This window comes from Tenrec ecaudatus, chromosome 4, assembly GCF_050624435.1.
Source record: "Tenrec ecaudatus isolate mTenEca1 chromosome 4, mTenEca1.hap1, whole genome shotgun sequence".
Classification (NCBI taxonomy): domain Eukaryota; kingdom Metazoa; phylum Chordata; class Mammalia; order Afrosoricida; family Tenrecidae; genus Tenrec; species Tenrec ecaudatus.
The window spans coordinates 44,883,159-44,896,925 of record NC_134533.1 but is presented as its reverse complement, the minus strand read 5'-3'; the positions used below and the strand labels follow the sequence as shown (position 1 = coordinate 44,896,925).

Below are 13,767 nucleotides of genomic sequence, written 5' to 3'. Positions count from 1 at the left end.
ACCACCACCTCTGCAGGAAAAAGACATGCCTTTCTGCTTCCATAGTCAGTTACAGTCTCTGAAACCCACAGTGGGTTGCTATGAGTCCACATGGGTTTGGTGGCAATAAATTTGGTTTGGTTTGATTATTGCCATTGAGCCAATTCTGACTCATAGTGACCATGAAGGACAGGGTCTCACTGCCTCTGTGGGTTTTAAGAGACTGCATCTCATTAAGGGAGTAGAAAGCCATTCCACCCCCCCCCCAACCCCCCCCCCCCCCCCCGAGATAGAGAGGCTAGTGGTTTTGAACTGCTGACCTTACAGTTAGCAGCTCCCTGTGAAACCACTTTGCCATCATGGGCAGGTGAGTGATGGCTACTTAAGAGTTTCTCAATAAGTTGGTATTAAACCTTAGTGAATGTTTTCATTTTCCTCTCTTGAAATAACCACATTATCTTCCACCAATGTGGTACTTTTAGCTGATGTTTTTTTAAAAATTCTTATTGCTGAATCATCCTTGCCTATTAACTTTTTAAAATGAATTCATTCACTGGGTCATATGTGACAATTTTATCAGACTCACAGCATATGTTTACTAACTTAAATTATTAATTTTTTCTTTGAAAATTTGCTTCTTAAGACATTTATTATTTCTAGAAGTCATTGCAAAACCAAAAAAACTAACTGCTATTGAGTTGACTCTGACTCACCGCTAGCCTTCAGGACACAGGGAAGTATTCCTGGAGTTTCCACGGTGAACTTTTTACAGAAGTAGAAAGCCTCATCTTTCTCCCACAGAGCTGCTGGGGATTTCAAACTGATGACCTTACTGTTCGCAGCCCCACAATTAATCCGCTATACCATTACGTATCAGATATTTAATCAAGAGAGAATCTTCTAGTTATCTATATAGAGAAAATATGACCCAATTTACTAAACTTTCTTACGTGTGTTCTAATCTGCAATGATGTTTTCAAGACACATAACAAGCACAGTTAATTAATTTTGTTCTTCCTTTCTATGTATGTTTATAGTTCACTAAAATTCTTTTAAGCAAATATATTCTTTTCCAAAGATCATCCTAAGTTTACTTGTATTTGCTGCTTTTTTTCTTTCTTTCTGATAAATTGGAGGCTCTACAATTCTTCTGCATGAGGAAAAAACTGAGTTAATGTTCAACTAGTACTTATATATACTAAGCAATCTTTTAAGTTTTTCATGTATGTTCCCAGATTCAATGCCAACTTTTAAAAGATACAATGGTTATCAGAGAAGGTAGGTGATTTGCCTCAGCTATGCACAAATGAGTGTCAGTAGGGTTTGGTCAGTCAGCACCAGTCCTTTTAACCAGGAGGCATATTGCTGTTTGCGTTTGGCCTTCTGTACTTTCATTTTCATGTGTATTCTGTCAGTTTACTCTTTTAAACATTTTATAATTCGCACTCCTAAATATCTGAAGGGTTTGTGTTCTCTTCTTAAATTTGCAGCACCTTGTTTTCGGCATCAAGTCTTTTATCGCCTTCCTGATTCCAGACGTACCACAGGAGCTGCATGAACGCATAAGACGAGAGAAGTACTTAGTCCAAGAAATGATGTATGAGGCCGAACTGGAACATTTGCAACAACAGCGGAAAAAAAGTGGTCAGCCTGTTCACCATGAATGGCCTTAGTTGAAACCTGTCACCCAGTAGAGGCAGTACCGTTAGTGGGAAGGCTTGATGTCAACTTCACATGCTATGCGTGATCTAGGAGAAAGGCAAACCAGTCATGCAAACTCTATGTATAATATATTCTACTGGAACCTGCATTATACCCTTCTCTGAGGTGTAAAAGATGGATATCAGTGGTTCAAAAAGGGTTAAATGATACTGCCAGAAGCCAAGATGTAATTCTAGAACCAGCCCCAAAGAGATTTGTGTGTGAAGACCTCCTCCCTCTGTCTGCTACGCTGTAATAGGAAGGGTGGTGACGAGGTTTCAAGACACAGATGATCATGTACCTGTTCCAAAGTCAGGCAGTGCTTAAAACCAGATGTGGCTTTCCCTCAAAAATGAATCTAACTTCCAAACTTTGATGCAGTTGAGATACTTAAAAGAAGTGTCTTAAATCAGATATTGCCCTTGCTATAAGAACTCTGTGTCCCGTCCACTCCAGGCTTGTAGGAACTGCCCTGGCCTCTTACTGGGAATATGAATTTGTGTCACAAAAGAACTCAATGCTGCTTTGCATCAACTATGCAGTTGAAGAGTTGCACATCCCCTCAGTACTCAGACCAAAAGCCTACGATTCCAAAAACAATACCGTACATACAAATGATATTTGACTGCATTGGCTCCATCCACGCATCCCGTATACAGCCAGTTGAAGTGCATGTGTTGTTGATTTGGGTTTTTTTTTTAAATCAAATACTAATAGAGCCACATAATTATAAAATACAAGCTGTCATTCTTGTATCATTTAGGTCACAACTAATCCATACTTTACTGTGGCATGCTGTGTTATAGTGTGTTTCATTTGCCCCTCTTTGACTAGTTACAACAGTTCTCACAATGTTGGCTTTAATTGCTATAGACATGTTTGTTTCCCTTGTATGTAATGTTCTAGCACTGCTAGTGCGGCTTTGAGACCAGGTGAAAGGCATGCCATTGTGACTTCCAACACCAGATGCTTTGCAACACCTCTGCTCTTCCAATGGTGTGCCCTCTTGCTCATGCGGTAATGACGATAATGCATGAATATGGACGTATCATGCTTGTAGAAAGGCTTTTAAAAACACTTCTCCTTTTAGATAACTTAAAGGAGATGTCCGATACTATTTGCTACATTGGTTTTATTCGTGAATTTGATACTTGGCATTCCCCCCCCCCTAGAAAAAAGTTAAATTACTTGTTTATGATATCATTGTGTTTATTTTTGTAAATGCAGAAGGTTAGCAGTTTTGACCCAGGTTGGCATTGCGATATTAACGTTTACTCTATCTGTACCTGTTCACAGGTAAAGGCTAATGGACAGGGAATGGCAGGGTTTAACTCAAGCAAGTGCTGTTGAAAACATGTTGTGGAGGAATATGGCAAGAAAGAGAGGAGTTGAAGTAGGGGAACGTGTGGTAGAAAAAGTTTACTTGCAACAAAAAAGTCAAGGTGACTATCAATGGAGGCGAGGGATACAAGAGAGTTGGTCAAAAAATGTTGCAACTATGATTCCAGTTCATCTATGTGTGGTCTTATTCCAAACAAAATCGATCTAGACATGACTGTGTGTTCAGTAAATGATGGCTTCAGACAAGTTCTTCAGCAACACACTTCTTTAGTCTCATTAGGGTGCCTTCCATGAAAATATTGGTTTCCAAGGAGAGCTTTTGGATCAGCAGAACAGTCAGCTGTGAAAATTTTGGCGATTGTCTTTTAGAATTCCAAAGGGATCATTTAGACAGGTTTTCTGAAAGGTTCAGAAAAATCAGAGGAGCTTGTTAGAAATATATATTTTTTAAATAGTAAACGGTATCAGTGAGAAAAAGACCAGGAAAATGATAATTGGGTATTTTCTCCCATCACAACAGTGCCCCTGAGAAACCTTACTCCGGTCCGCTCTACAGCCTTGATTCTGTCCCTCCAGATTGCTTGTGCTCCCAGACACAGAGATCATTGAAAACGAGCATGATTTAAATCCCTCAAGGATGCCTGAGCTGTCATTGTGGCATGGTGGGAATCCAAGCACGCAGACTTCACCAGGGAGGGGTTAGCTCCCTGTATGTGCCATCTGCAGAAGTATGTGCACCTAGGGGCAGTTTACATGGATGTTTTTGTTGAAAAGGACTCTAGAGTGCTCTGTAAATTGCGTTGGACTTCCCCTCATATACACACAGACAGACATACACACGAGAGGGCTTCACAACGTTCACAGAAAAATGGAATTAAAAGGCATTTTCCTATGTTGTTTTAAAAACAGTTTTATCGACACATTTCCCATACAATCCAGAAGTTCAGTAATTGTAAGAAGAGTTATGCCTTCAGTTCCATGAGCTTTTAGAAGCCCTCTTGCACATGAAATGGATGATCTTTGCTTTGTATAGTCCCCAATCTTTATTTTAGTAGACAGATAAAATAAGTGAAAAAATAAAATAACTGTAGAAAATTATTTTTATATTTCAACCACAAAAAGTCTTTGTTTTTATTTTGCCTATTCTTTTCCTCCATGGAAAAATCTGGTTAATTATGGGTTTTGGTTGATTTGTTTTTCAAATTATTTAATTTCCTACTTAATAGGAAAATTCTGAGCACAAGGAAGGCCCTCAGACTCTACATTTACCTGAGATGCCCTGACCATGTTGAATTATTCAATTCAGATGACAAAATTATTCTCCTCCTACCATCTACTTATTTAAAGCACCTAATGCCACAAAGGCCTTTTAAAGACATCCATGTTCCTAGCTTCTGCATTTGTCTTGGTTGGTTAGTGAACTCTGTACACTTGCCTGGGAATAAGTCCTCTCTGAGCTTATTGAAGACACAGGAAAAACCCAGTGCTTAGATCCATTCCAGATTAGAGACCTAGGAGAGACTGGTCTTACAGAAGAGCAGAGAGTAAGAATAGGTTATGTCCTTAAGTACTCTTTTCTTTCTAGTTACTTTTTACCTCACCTTATCAGGCAAATATTGATTACATACTTGAGGGAAAAATAAGACAAAAGAAAGTTATTTTTAATTAAAAGTATATATTTGATTTAGAAAACTCCTTCACTACTAGTATTAAAATCGATGAGAAAAGTAAAGTAACAATGACAGATGTAACCAGGTGGTCGATCTGTGTCGGACCCCAGTCGTCTTCATTTATTTGCTTATCACTGTTGGCAGTAAAAGCCCCTCAGCTTATGGTAGCTGTTGATCATTCTGCTTTAGTTGAAAGAAATGTTTTATATCATTGCGTTCACAGGCATGCAAAATATTCCTCAAAGTTATATAGTACACACTAATCTCAGGAATTCCGTATTACATGAATGCTGCTTATATATTTTCATATACTAAATTGCCATTTTTAAGTAGATAACTAATATATATATGTGCATGCAATCTGTCTTGACAAGTTGTTCAAAGCTAGGGAACTTTCCAGCACAGTGTGGAAAATGTCCCCAGTCAGAGCTGAAAGAGCTGTGTGCTCTCTTGTAGATGTGATGCTAGTGAGAGACTGCATGCAACACAACTCACAATACTGCACCGTCTTCCAAAATCTCTTAGCAGATTTTAGCACAGTCTATTGTACAGTGGAATGAAAAGGGACTTTTTCACTCAATAAATTATCATTAGATATAGTATTTTTCCTACAACTTGCATGTTAAATTTATCCTGCCATTTAAAAATATTAATTCGGGATTCATGAGTAGAGATTAGTTGTATTCGATAATAAATTCTTATTTTTTTCAGACACTTGCCCCACTTTCAAAGTGGCTTGACTAGTGATCTTCTCAGCATCATTGTTATTTTCAAGGCATTGGTCCTAATAGTGAAATCGCGTCAGAAACTAATGGGAGAGGACACTTGAAGGGTTTTGTGAACTTAACAATGCTGCTTTTGGCAGTCGGCATGTTGTTGCTTTTCCACACGTGTGTTGGTTCTCTGTATCTGTTGTCAGAATCTCCTTGGAATAAGAGTTTGAGCTGACATAGAATGCAGGCCGCAGAAGGAGCACATGTGACAGCATCGTGGCCACCTTGCTCCTTGACGCTATTGAATTGCCCCTTCTTTTTTTTTTTTTTTTTTTGACTAGATGGTCAAGATGAAAAATGTAGGTTTCTGGCTGACTTTATAAGCTGATGATAGAGCTTGGTTGACTGGAGGCGGTTAGACATAGACCCTGAAGGTGTGTGCATGTGTATGTGCATATGTGTACATTCCTGGACATATGAGCTATATCACCAAACCAGCCCCAGATTAGTCACCAGGTCTTACCTTTCCCTTCCCTCAAATTCGCAGAATCATAAAATTCTCTAAGGACAACTCGAGGTGTTACCCAGGGAATCCGTAAATGCCTAATCTCACTCCTGATCCACTAAGTAGCTCCGATCAGAACCATTCACGAACGGCCTGAAAAGCCCACCTCCCTGTGGAAGGCAAGCGCTTGCTCACGATTGTTTCTGTTCAGAGTGACATGCGCCGACACTGCGCTGCATCGCGTTACATGGCATTCATGTAATCACCTCATTTTAGCAGGGCTTTCACTTGAATGATGGACTTACCTTGGCCCCTGCTGGTGAGGATTCTTTTCTTTGTAATGGTGAAAAGTAACCACTGGTTCATCCAATAAAGCATCCCAGGGGACATGCCTCTGTCTAGAGACAAAGCAATTCGCTACCGCACCGAGCCACGGTCACGGTCACGTGCAGGCCGCGTGGTCAGGAGAGCAAAATGAAAGCCAGTTGGATGGTAAAGAGGCTTCCTTTCTAAACCAGATCCTGTTTCTTGTGCAATCGGAGGTTCCCCCTGCAGGCGAAGCCTGAAAATGGCCCTGTTTTATGGACATGCGTGTTTCTGCATGGCTGAAAGCCTCCTTTCCTGTCCCATGATCATCTGGTCCAAAGTCAAAGTTATGGTTCATCTAGACAGTCCGCTGTACCGATGCTGCCATCCATCTTTCCTTCAAAAGGAAGAGGGGGGGTTTTAAAGCCTAGTCCTGCCTTGCCTTCCTCAGATTCTTCCATCTGTGTTAATTCTCGCTTTCTATGTAGAAAAAGTATATTTGCTCTTTGTTTTGCAGAAAGTAAAACCTCCTAAATGATTAATCAGGGAACAAAATTTAATTGGATCTATTTACATAGTCCACATAAAAGTAATTGTCATGTGGGTGGCTGACACCATGTGGCATTCAAGCTGTGGATAGGAATCATGTTAATTTCTCTCCTTTCTTCTTCTTCTTCTTCTTCTTCTTCTTCTTCTTCTTCTTCTTCTTCTTCTTCTTCTTCTTCTTCTTCTTTCTCTCTCTCTCTCTCTCTCTCTCTCTCTCTCTCTCTCTCTCTCTCTCTCTCTCTCTCTCTCTCTCCCTTCCCCTTCGCCTTCCCCCTTTCCCCTCCCCCTCCCCCTCCCCCTCCCCTCCCCCTCCCCCTCTCCCTCTCCCTCTCCCTCCTGTCAATAGTCATTCCACTCAAAACTACCAGATAAATTCTTCAGGCCGAACTGACTTTCTTTTCCAACAAATAGTAAAATAGTATGAGCAAGCACTACCCCTCCACCCATCTCAATGATTTCCCTACTGTCCTTTGCTTTCATATCTTTCTATAAATAAGAAGCTTCAACAACCAGAACACTCTGATGGCAAAGAAGCGAGCAGATGCAATGACTGGAAAGTGGTAGCGATGACTTAGGGACTTCCCGGCCCAGACCAAGGAATTACCGTGCTTTGCACATCCACCGTGGCCCCTGCTGTGCTCAGACTGACTTTGTTTTGGCAACTTCATTCGGACTGAGGGACAAACCAGACTGTAGGTCATCTTTTAACACCCACGAGAAATGAAGAGAGTCCAAATGAATTAAAATGAACAGTCCATACATTTCCCTTGATTTGTAAATCATATTTTATGGGAGATTTCCCCCCTCAGCCTCACCCCCTAGTTTAATATTTATGAAATTCCTAAAGCTCATGAACTTAGATTCAAATGCCAACTCTAACCAAAGAAATGTTGCTGTTGGCTGTTGGCTGTTGTGGGTGCCGCCCTGAGTAGAGGCACAGCCATTACAGGCAAGAACTGCTCCTGGGTGTTCTTGGCTGTAATCTTTTAGGAAGCCGTTTGGGAGGCCTATCCTTCTGCAGTCTCTGGGTGCTTTCAAATCATCCCCCGCTACCTTCCAGCAATCACAAATCCAGGGCACCACCCGAAGGAGACACTAAAGTCATCTGAAAGGGATCCATGTAGGATGTGGGTCTGATGTCTTCATGATTCCTTTTCCAGGAGGACATAGGACGTTGCAGCCATCTAAGGAAGCAAATATTTTACAATATAGATTACACAAGTGTTGATCTGTAAAATCCCTCTGGATCACCTTTAAAAATCGTACCATTTTAGGAACCCATGTGGCACAGTGAGTGGTAGTGCATTGGGTTGCTAACTGCAAGGTTAGCAATTCAAAACCACCAGCTGCTCCTTTGGAGAAAGGGGCAGTTTCTACACTGTTTTTTAGGTGCATTATGAATTCTACCCTGTACAGGGTCTACTCGATGGCAGTGAATTTGATTTTTTTTATTATGTATGGCTAGTCATTAAAATGTCCACTCAAACTCCTGTAACAAACGATACAGCCAATTTCAGGAAGCTCAGCTCTATTGAGCAAAAGTGAACTGAATTTTAAGGAGGTGTCTGTAAGTCCAGTAAACATTCAACAATTAGTAAACATAAACCTTTATAATATATACCCTAAGTCAGTCAGGTTTAATTTCTCAGGCCATGTCAATTTTAGCCTGGTTTACAAATAAAATTTTGGAATTACTCTCATATTTATTTCCTTAAATAGGTTATATATTAAAGGCATAAAATAATTATACTAAAAGAGACAAATGTGTCAAGAGCAAATATTCTAATCAGAGATTGGATGTTCTGAACCTATGTGTACATGCTTGTTTTAAAACATTCTAAAAAGCAAATAATATTTTTTTCTGGAAATTTCTGACAACATATAGCTTAAAGTCCACAAAAGATTTCACCATTATATGTTGCTTTCCTTGATTTATATTAACTTTACATTGATTCCTATGATTCTTCGGGTGTTTGCACTTCTGTGTGTGTGTGTGCGTGTGTGTGTGTTTCTTGCCAATGGTAGACTAAGGGTAACAAGCATGATTGAAACACTGAAAAGTATATATGGCAAACTCTGACTTGATATGGTCACTAGTAGACAAGTCTTAATCTATTAAGTTTATATAAAAATGTTCGAGTGAATGATTATTTGTAGGCCACTCCTAACCAGTGATACACACACACACACACACACACACACACAATATATATATGTTGATCTTTGGATGCACTTTAATCACAGAATTTTGGTGATGATTAAAACGCCATTATAGATTTACATTCATTCTCTTGGCATCCTTCTTAAAATTAACTAACTGAATCAACACAACCTTTAGCAAAAAAAAGTTGCCACAGAGTAAATTTTGACCCTTGGCAATTCTATTTGCCAGACTAGAACTCTGGTCCATGGTGTTTTCAATGGCTGAGTTTTGTTGTTGTTGTTGCTGTTGTTCAGAAGTAGGTCACCAGGCCTTTTCCTGAAGTGCTTTGAAGTGGACTTGCACCTCCAATGTTTTTTGGGGTTGTTTTTTTAAAAGCCAAGAAAATTAACCATTTGCTGTACGCAAGGACTCCAAACAAACATTAAACTTAGAAATATCCCATGATTCCAAAATAAGACCACTGCCATCCAGTTGATCCTGACTCGCAGCAATCCTCTAGGAAAGTGCAGGGTTTTCAGGTGGTAAATCTACAGAAACTGAGGGCCACATCTGACCTTTTGGTTCATAACCCAACGATTAACCCGCCTCACCACCAGGAATCCTCACAGAGATAAAGCGAAGCTTGAAAGGTCTTGTGTTGAATTTTCTGTTGAGAGATAGAAAGATAGAAACACCATTATCCACTGCCCTTTTCCTCCATGAAGCAGAACCACTTTTCCGGTTTGTATGTGAGCTTACCGAGAGAGATTCTGAAACACACGTGAGAACCAGGTGTGGTTAAATAGCCCAACCTTTCTGTTCGATTTTGTCTTGTGAAGATTATGGATATTTCAAACTTCAGAAATTCAGTCTTAGTAATGTGGGCATCTGAGTCTATGTCATCACTATAGGCATGGGCAAATCTGGGTAGATTTGGTATACACCCATGGTCACGGTGTTGGGTTGGTATGGGGGGTAGAAATAATCGTAGTATTTATTTCCAAAAATTCCAAGTAAAAACAGCCTAACAGGTGATCTACTGCCAATTATGAGTTGTCATTGTCTAATTTAGATTTGATATCATTTTACTCTGTATCATTGGTGATAAAGATTAAATTTTAGTTGTTTGAAAAACATAATTTTCAACATTATCAACACTGAATAAAAGAAGTTTACAAATAAATCTAGCTACTTCATAATTTTGAGGCTGAACACATGATATTTCTAAATATGCACATGTATGTATATATAGCTGAAATTTCTGTAATATTTTAAAACAATTAATTTCTAAGAAAAAAGTTAAAAGGAGACAGCTCTATTTTTTCTATTTCCTTATCTGATATTTGTAATTAATGTTTGATTAAGGTTGTAATACCATGAAATACTCCAGTATTTACTTTTAAATATTGTTAGAAGCTCCTGTGGCCTAAGATTTGTTTCTTTTTGTCTTTGGAATGAAATGTTATTAACTTCATAAAATTTCAAAATAATAAAAATCATATTTAAAAAGTAATATTTGAATGAAACAAAGAGAGCCCCTCACCCTTTTCTGTTGTCAAATAAAGAATCAAAGCTGCTTTAAACATTTCATTGAATCATAAACTTGGGTTGAAAAGTTGTTTGTTTACTTATCGATCTTCCAGTACAAATGTAATACTTAATAAATCATATATGTGAATATCATAATCTTTAGTAATAATTGTGTCTCTATTTAAGCAGTAGTTTCTTCAATTTTCAATAATTTAAGACCTTTAGAAAATTATATTTAATTTAAACTCTCATATTAAAATGCCACGTTCTGAAAAATATGGCATAAATTTAATTTTAAGCCTATTTTTGTAAATAAATCCCAAACTACTGAAGAAATACATTTATTAAACTAGTGTCTTCTAAGTAAGTACTAAGGAAGAACATTGAAACAGTTTAAATTCAAATTAATTCTGTGAACTTTTATATTCATATGCTAACTAACAATGATGGCGTGTTTCATATAGACCATCTACTGGGCTGGTCCCTTTATATGATTTATCTTCTTAAATCCTCAGAATAACCATATTAATTGAAATGAATTGTACCCATTTTAATTGGTGTATAAGCTGATGTGTAAAAAGCCTTCAGCCTATCAAAATAACTTACATTGAAAGTTGCATTTGCACCTCATCTAAGTTTGACTCCAATCTTTTATCTCAATCAATAAATTGTACTCCCTGTTCTAAATGGAGAAGGAGATAATGGCATTCACCCAAATTCATTCATTGGAATGACTGCAAAAGGAATAAAGGTAATTCTGTGCAATGTCTGCTAACATCTGAATTGTGTCTACAAGATACAGCCAGGCACCACATCTGGCATTTAGGTGATTCTCAGAACTCACACCCATAGCCCCACTACTGAGACTATACTCAGTCATCTTTCAACAAGCACAGCCCCAAGTTCAATCCATTTCCATTGCTTGGACTGAATTTAGCAGTAGAAAGGTTATTTATCACACCAGCTGCCTTAATGCAACTGTGAGCTGATATTGCTGGGATATTGCAAGGTAGGAGTGGACTGACTAGCTGAATCTCTGCAGATAAACAGAAATTTGGTTTTTATACCCTTTGGAAGTTGGTTTTCCTATAGATTTATATCCACTCTCTACTCAAAAAAAATTACAGATTTTTCTTATGTGGTTCAATTTGGAAAAGTGGGTGTGACATCTAAAATGACATCGAAAAGTACCCCAACTGTAATAATGCCATAAATGTCATTATACTAAGAGAAGGCATAATCACTTCATTGATAAATATGTTAATCTGGGGGGACCAGAGAAACAAAGCTAGAGAGACTCATGTGTATAAGAATGAGCTTTATATCAAAAAGAAATTGTACATTAAGGAAACAACCCAGCCAAGTCCATATCAAGTCCATAAGTCTGATATTACCCCATAGGCTGATACTAGTCCATAAATTCCTCTGTAGACTCACCCAGCACATGCAATGATGTTGAATGCAGATGATCACAGGCCAGTGGGTGGAAAGTCTTGTGGATCCAGTGGTGGTGGAAGCAGCTCAGCACTGGCGTGGATCTCCACATGGCTCCTCCAGCTCGGAGGCTCTGGTTCTATCAGCGTACCTCCATGTGGCTTGTCAACAGGAATGTCTCACAAGGAGTGAGTCTATATCTGGCCTCCAGTGAGCTATGTATCCGTTTGTGCCTCCCAAATGAGGTCATCAAGCTGTGACCTGATAGGCTAGACCCCACCCCTTCACGAGTTGACACAATAACAATAAAAACAACAGTATCTCCCATTTAGAGGACATTTTAAAAAATTGTGAATTAGGGGTTATAGTTCAGATCATCAATTTTGTGTTTAACAGCATAAACTACTAATCAACCCCCTAATAGTTTATCCAACACCACACCCACCACCCTCAACTATTGATTTCTTTTCTCCTTCTTGTGGATTCTTCTGTTCACCCAAGTTAATACATGTTAACCCTCTAGCCTCCTGCTTCATATCCCACCCTGACCCTTTCCCCCTTGGTAACTTCCAAAGTCTGTTTCCTTTGGTATGAAAGTTTTTATCTTAGTTTCATCCTCATATCCTAATAGTAGAGATCTCATGCAATATGTGTCCTTCTGTGATTGACTAAGTTCACTCAACATCAAGTTTAAAAAGGGAACCCCACTGACGTAGAGGTTACTAGTTAGGCTGCCAGCCACAAGACCAGCTGCGTGACCCTGGAAGAGCAGTGAAAGGCAGTGGGGTCAGGGGGATGGACCACAGCAGCTCAAGGCTGTTGGATTGGAGGACGGAGTCTACATATATGTGACATTTAGGGGTGAGAGTAGGCCCTGAAGCTCTTGTCAGCAATGGTAGAGAAGAACATTGCATCCACATTCTTTTCCATTCTGCTTCAACTCTAAGATATTTGATATTAAAAATAAGTTGGAATTAAATGTGAAATGAAACAAAGACTTCCTCCATGTCGTGATGAAACTTATTCTTTATTTAAGAGAGAAGTTGCCAGATCAAAAAGAGGCCTGCTTTTTTTTTTTCCTCATCTAAAAGTTGGAATCTGTCCCCCCAACCCCATTCCCCAAATTCTGGAAAATAGTCATTTTGTTCTATTTGTAGTTATAAATAAGTATAAATAGAAACTGGTGATATTTCTTGTTTTCCATCAGTGGTGACTACACAATTCAACTAACCAACAAATAAGATGTGGAGTGTGTGTATGTGTGCATGTGCGCCCGCACCGCCTCAGAAATGAGTGACTTTCTCCAAGGCCACATTGGTGTAACTCTTGTCTTTGGGATCATAGCCAGGGGCCTGGTTTTCTTGCCTGAGTCCATTCTGTAAGGCAGACTCGGTGCCTCGTTTCCATCCACTGCCATTTTCAAGTTCTTCCTATGGAAAACAAAGACGAGGATTAAAACAACTTTACTCGGGATTCTGCCTCAAAAACACAATTATAATAAGCAAAGAAAATAACTCTGACCTATGAGACTTTATAATAACTTCATTTCAAACCAAACTGAAGCATTTTGTATTGACTGCATCACAATAAAACTGGGATGCTTTTCAATGGTTGATTTTTTTGGAAAGTAAATCATGACTTTCATCCTGTGCTTTCTCCCCGTGGATTTGAACCACCCACCTTTCTTTTAGTCAGCCCTGGAACACTTCACTGTTCTACTGAGGGAAGTCTACCTCAATGCACATAGTTATATCTAATAAACAAAACACCCAAAGCATTGCCATCAATTTGATGTCAACTCATGGGCCCCTACATAGCTTTTCTGAGGCTGTATATCTTTAAGGAAAAAATAACCTCATTTTTCTTCCCCAGAGTGACGGGTGGGTTCGGATGGCCAAC

General features: G+C 39.0%; 2 protein-coding genes across 2 annotated transcripts in view; one reads left to right on the top strand and one right to left on the bottom strand.

Annotated features, from left to right (window-relative positions):
* The window catches only part of ANO3 (anoctamin 3), a 460,260-nt gene extending 458,608 nt beyond the window's left edge, over nucleotides 1-1,652 (top strand). Inside the window, exon 31 of the mRNA XM_075548400.1 lies at nucleotides 1,470-1,652. Coding sequence (XP_075404515.1) covers nucleotides 1,470-1,652 — 183 coding nt within the window. The remainder of the gene's footprint in view (nucleotides 1-1,469) is intronic.
* Nucleotides 1,653-12,881: 11,229 nt separating this feature from the next.
* Nucleotides 12,882-13,767, bottom strand: part of SLC5A12 (solute carrier family 5 member 12) — a 49,144-nt gene continuing 48,258 nt past the window's right edge. The window contains exon 16 of the mRNA XM_075547691.1: nucleotides 12,882-13,298. Coding sequence (XP_075403806.1) covers nucleotides 13,152-13,298 — 147 coding nt within the window. The 3' untranslated portion in view covers nucleotides 12,882-13,151. The remainder of the gene's footprint in view (nucleotides 13,299-13,767) is intronic.